This window comes from Convolutriloba macropyga, chromosome 13 (genome assembly GCF_964194025.1).
Source record: "Convolutriloba macropyga chromosome 13, txConMacr16.3, whole genome shotgun sequence".
NCBI classification, from domain to species: Eukaryota; Metazoa; Xenacoelomorpha; order Acoela; family Convolutidae; genus Convolutriloba; species Convolutriloba macropyga.
Genome location: NC_134480.1, coordinates 32,772,609 through 32,778,608, shown reverse-complemented (window position 1 = coordinate 32,778,608; position 6,000 = coordinate 32,772,609). Strand labels below are relative to the sequence as shown.

General features: G+C 40.1%; 2 protein-coding genes across 7 annotated transcripts in view; both read left to right on the top strand.

The window, feature by feature from the left end:
* LOC142351802 (multiple PDZ domain protein-like) overlaps positions 1–4,764 on the top strand; it is a 4,978-nt gene extending 214 nt beyond the window's left edge. Inside the window, exons 1-2 of the mRNA XM_075403986.1 lie at positions 1–939; positions 1,365–4,764. The exon at positions 1–939 is cut by the window's left edge and continues 214 nt beyond it. Coding sequence (XP_075260101.1) covers positions 651–939; positions 1,365–4,615 — 3,540 coding nt within the window. The 5' untranslated portion in view covers positions 1–650 and the 3' untranslated portion in view covers positions 4,616–4,764. The remainder of the gene's footprint in view (positions 940–1,364) is intronic.
* Positions 1–6,000, top strand: part of LOC142351803 (glutamate receptor ionotropic, kainate 2-like) — a 124,234-nt gene that overhangs the window by 96,233 nt on the left and 22,001 nt on the right. The window lies entirely within an intron of this gene.

The following is a 6,000-nucleotide window of genomic DNA, read 5'->3' as shown; positions in this document are numbered from 1 at the left end:
ACTATAAATAAGCTGTCTAAATATTTATATCTTTAGTGAACAGTAATGAATAGTTTATTACTCACTATCTCACACACTATAAGCTTTCTTCCCTAATTCTCAGTTTCTCCATAAAGTGAGACAAATCCATACTTTCCACATTCATGGCCTAGATATAGATCAATACTATTGTAAAGAGAGAGAGAGAGAAATCTATTTTTTGTACCAAATGGTACAGGAACACATGGTGCATTTGCAATTTCAGCGGCAGCGTTTAATTCTGAATTCAATAAAACTTAAATAAAAGACCTTTTTTATCTACTGCTTAGCAGTCATTTTGCATTAAAACCAATATAAAATATATGAACAAAAAATATCGCCGACGAATTTTAAGATTGTATTGTGAAAAAATTCAATTTTTTATACCTCGGAAACCAAATCCGCAGTTTTTGAAATCATTTGACTGTCCAGTTTAAATAAACAATTCATCATTTTAAATTGAGACTTATTATTGTTTTTCTCCCCGCACAATTGTTCATTTTTGCGTGAACACATCCACAAAAAAGAGCATTGAAATATTGTATTTATTCAATTGCGTCTTTAATTTGGTCACGTGATTTGTGAAGGCGATTTTTTGACTGGCGAAAGTTTGAGTTGGAAAAGGGATCAAAATGGACTTGGCGGCACCGCCCCAGCCGCTTCCGAGGAGTCGAAGTATATCCCCCGCAACGAGCCGAGCTGTGACCCAACCCAGTATTTCCCGGAACCCCGAATTGAACGGGTCAACGGCAGAGATCTTAGCAAATGCGGAACGACTTCTGGCGAAGCTGAACAAAAGCCCGCCGTATCAATACAGAGAGCAGAAACAGCAGTTGGGGGCGTTGATAAAATTGCTGAAAGATCCGCTTTTCCAGGAAGTGTACAAGGCAAACCTGGAAGTTGACGAAGCACTGGCGAAAAGTAAGTTGGCTATAAAATTTATTTTGCAGTAACCCTTGCCAAGAAGGACAACCAGGAGATAAAAGCGCATTTTGTATCAACAATTTAGGCAATTTTTATATCAGCATTTAAGAAAACAGCTTAATTATATAATCTGTAATTCTTGACGATACTACTTCCCGTATAAATTACACTGTCAAGGGCATTCCATTATATACTTGTCTAAAAAAAACCAATGGACGGAATTTCATACGGAAAAAAGTAAAAACGGCTTAACAGAAACAGCTTAACTAAGAACATAATAAAATTTTCAGAGGGTCGAAAAGATTATTTTAAGGATTGCATATAAATTCTCGGTATAGATCGCCAATAGCTATATAGTGTCTTATCAGAACTTGCCATTCGGTTAAGTGGCAGATTTTGTTCAATTTTATCTCATGTTTCAGACTTGAACAAACCTGAAAATGGAGCCCAAATAATCGAAGATCAAATTGGAGAGCCTCAAACCTCATCCCAACACACACTCGAATCCGGCAGGAATTCCCTATTTGGTCTGGAAATGGAAGTCGACAACTCGCGAGGATTCGTCAAATCTGAGGAAACGATCGAAGAGTTTGTCGAGCGAGTAAAAGGTCCGGACCCAATCCGGATTCATAGGGCTAGGTTTTACCGGGACGACGGGGTTTCGCTAGGGTTTAGCGTTAGCAAAGTTTCGTTCGAAAACGAGCAATTTAAAATGATAGTAAATGACGTCACAGACGATGGTAAAGCTTACAAGGAAGGTTTGAGAGCGGGTGATCGGATTTTAGTCGTGAACAAAGTCATGTTACGAAGTTCGGAAGAGCACGAAGAAGCTCTGGAAATTTTGAAATCTACCGGATCGATTGAAATTATTCTGGCCCAAAATACACATCAAATGACAAAGGTCCAAACACAATCCCAACTCCATAGAATTGTTTTAAACAATGACGTCAACGGTTTGGGTTTTGGAATCACCTCGGAGGAGGGTCGCAATTTGGTAGAGCGAATTATTCCAAACACTCCGGCGGCCATGGCCAGTAACTTGAAAATAGGTGATGAGCTGGTTGAAATTTGCGGTAAAAGTACCAAAGATTGTGATATAGAGCAAATTTACCGCGAGGTTGCGACTTTCGGGGCTGAAACAGTCGAACTTTACATAAAACGACTAGCACCACTTGACGAGGATATTTTTGCCGAGGGTGAAACTTATGACGTAACAATTGAAACGAAAGGCCAAGGTATGGGTATTTCTGTTAACAACCCTCTGGATAAAAATTCGACTCTTGGAATTACAATAAAAAGTGTTGTTGCCGATTCACCCGCAGATCAAACTGGGAAAATTGGAACCGGTGATCGAATTATTGTCGTTAATGCGGAATCAATTTTCGGTAAGACCTGTGAGTTTTCCATGAACAAATTGCGAAACGCTGGAAATGATGTTCATTTGACTTTGATGAAGTTACCACGTCAAAAACCTGCTGAACAAATTAAGATTTCAAACTCGATTGCAAACAGTTTTAAACAAGATGTGAATAACCGGAAGAAAAAGTGGGAACAAATTTTAGGCCCGGATTTTGAGGTTATTGTCGAGCCTATATCTAAAAATGACCCCTCAGGTGGTTGGGGTTTTAGCCTTGAAGGTCTTGAAATTGAGGACTCAAATGGTGAAGTTGTGAACAAACATTTTCTCAAGGTCATCGCAGAATTGGGACCGGTCGGTCGGTCTGGTGTGATCAAACAAGGCGACGAACTGCTTGAGATAGTTGAATTGACCAAAAGCAGAGAGGTCAGAGGGTTGAATCATGCTGAAGCGGTCAAAATGTTGACCTCTATGCCTTCGAGTGTTCATTTCATAGTCGCCAGGAATCGGGCTGGTGGATCGCCAATAGAAATTATCCGAGAACTTGAAACTCAAAATGAGCAAGACGAAGTAAATGAAACGGTTAACGAAAGTCAATCGCTTAAAGAAGCGGCTTTTGTTCTTTCCGAAGACCAGATTACAGTCGAGAAACGGGATTCCGTGTACGCTCCTAGGAGTACCAGTCATTCTCCAGTGATAAAACCCGAAACTGAGCCCCCACGAAATTTAAAATGGTCGTGGGAAGTCAGCGAAGCGTATGTTAACAAATCACCCTTTGAACAATTGGGTTTGACTTTTACCAATTTTCAACGAGGTTCTGAGAAACATATCATAATCGAAAGTATCAAAGATGACAGCCCCGCATCTAGGGTTCCAGAATTAGCGGTTTATGATAAATTGATTTCAGTTCAGGGTAAAAGCATTGTTGGTCGAACCCTAGCTGAAGTTACGAAACTTGTTAATGACGATTCCGAGCTCGGACCTGTGATGCTCGGAGTTCGGAAATTAGAAGATAACCTCCGCAGAGAGAGTAATGTTTCGTCACTAGACCTGAGAGCGGGTCGTTCGGCATCCCCTGACCCTGTTTCAACTTCATACGCGTCTGACGCTCCGACACCCCCGCCCCCTTTGACACTTCGACATGAAGAACCCGAAATAGTTCGGGAGGCTCAAAACACCCAATTCAGCAGCGTTGTTGGGTCTTCAAACTACAATTCTTGGAGGGAAGAGGCGAAAATTCAGGGCTCAGTTCGGGAAAGAACAGCCCAGTGGGGTAAACCGGCGAGTCGAAACGATTCGAGTAACTCCGAAAAGAATTCAAAAGTTCGCGGGAATCAGTCTTCAGCATCAAGTGAGGGTAGGGAGGAAAATATTCTTCCGTCAGCTCTGGAACAGAAAATTGCGGTTTCTAAGTCGAAAGTCGGAGTTGTCGGATTGTCAGTCGGAAGGGAACCCAGAGGTAACGGAGTTCTCGTCAAATCAACCCTTCCTGGAGGTGCGGCCGCTCGCGACGGCCGAATCGAAGTTGGAGACATAATCAGAGCAATTAACGATGTCAAAATCATGTCAATGGAAATCACGGATGTCAGAAGTCTGCTTCGGGAACTGGGTCGAAAAGAGGATGACGTTTTTATAACGTACATTACAAGAGAGGATGCTCAATATTTCTGGACTTATGAGGAAATTCCTGACAATCTTACTGTTAAAACGTGCCTATACTTCGAGGGCATCGACTCGGACGCAAGTTTGGCGAGGTCAAATTCCTCAATGATGGTTGGAGCCATTAAAAGAACCACAAGTTCGTTCATGACTCCGTCAGCAGATACGGTCTTAGAAGCGGAAACATCTCCAATTAATTCACGCCCTCTATACAGCGAGACTAACCCATTCAAAGACCAAGAAAAGCCACGAATGCCATCGTTCTCGGCTCCTCGCGACGAACAGGGAATCGCGGTAATTGACGACGTTCCCGATCATGATCAATTCATGTTCGGACCCAAGCGATTGGTCGAGGTCGCCCGTCAAGAAGGCGAACCGCTCGGATTAAGCATTTTGGGTCACGAAATGGGCATATTTATAAAGGATGTCAATCCGGGGAGTCCGGCCGCTGGACCCAATCGCGATTCACAAAATAGCGATGATGTTCTCAATCCTGGTGATCGAATTATTTCAGTGAATGGTCAGAATTTGTCGGATTCAACTCAAAGAGATGCAGTTTTGATAATTAAAGGGGCTAGGTCTCCTCTTAGGTTTATTGTTCAATCATGCACTGTTAAGGGAGACAAAAACGAGACTCTATTTTCATCAATAAATTAGATATTTACTCATTAATTTTGAAGTGGGTCTGCACATTAGCACGTTATTAGCCCAGATTGTTATAACACAATATGTAGACTTATGGTGATGTGAATAATAGATATTGATAGATTTTTATAAATAGAGTTGTTGATTTCAACATTTTAAAAGTTTCTCAAGTAGAAAGTTGCCTGTCAATAGACTTCAAAAATTAATTTTATGTTAACAGCATGTAATAAAAGAACTTCAAAGCTATTAATTGCTCTCAAATAAAAATTGCAGCAATTGCATTAATCAGGCAGGTCTTTTTAATGTGAATTTGTGTATAACTGACTTTTGGTCTGATTGTTTTCTTTGTGTGGCCAATTTTCGTGAGTTGCGGTCTTGCCAAAGGAGATAAATCAGGCAGTAATTCCTTCAGAAGTTCTTTAACAGTCTCTATGTAGGCGATTCACCGAAACTGGGGAAGAGAAACATAATAATGGCGTGTATCGCGGCTTTTAAAATTAACCCCCAAAGCCCCCACCCCACACCATCGGACTGAGTAAATGTAAACTTGTGATCGAAAAGGAAATTTTTAGTTGTTTGGATACCTGTCCCCTTTTCTTCCGAATAACAATTTGACTCCTTACCCTCCACTCCCCACAACTTTCTTCCATCTCACTCTGAAAAGATAAACAATCTCAGCTTATGCTAGTGGCCACTAACGCCAACCTCAGGCAAGTCTTTTGAGAACAATTCGTCCACTGTTAGTCGGCGAGGTTTTCTCTAATTGCTCTGAAAACACTATCATTGTTCTGCAGCTTTTCATCGAGTTTTTTGTCTTAATAATAGTAAAACCGAAAGCTAGTACAGTCGGATACATTTATAAAAATAATTTTTTTGAAGCAATTTTACAGAAGCAGTTTACTTGTTGAAGCTCTTCAATTGTTATACTCTTTGTTAGATTTTTCTGTGCTACGCAAAATTTAAAATTTGAATTTGGAATTCAAGATAAAATCGTTAGTCGTGTGCACGCTTGTTGAATTTGTCAACCAGACTGTACATGATATAGGTAATGCCAAATTTGGCAAATTTAAGCAAAAAAGAATTGTACGTAAATTTCTTTGAATTTTCTGTAAATTGTTTTTGGATATTATTTATTTCAGCATAATGATCTATGTAAAATGAAAGTAAATAAAATACAAAATTGCTGAAAAGTTTTTGCTATCAACAAGGGGAAGAGATTAAATTGAAGTACGCACAAAAATATTCTTTGCAGAACTGCGGTCCAGATTTTACGACGCATTTTGGCGTTGATCTATACCTTTCATACCATTTTTCTAGAGTAGAAAACCGGTTAAGCAACCCTTTAACGGAGTCGAAGATATCAAAATATGAATAAAAGAAAAAACGTTTTTATTTGG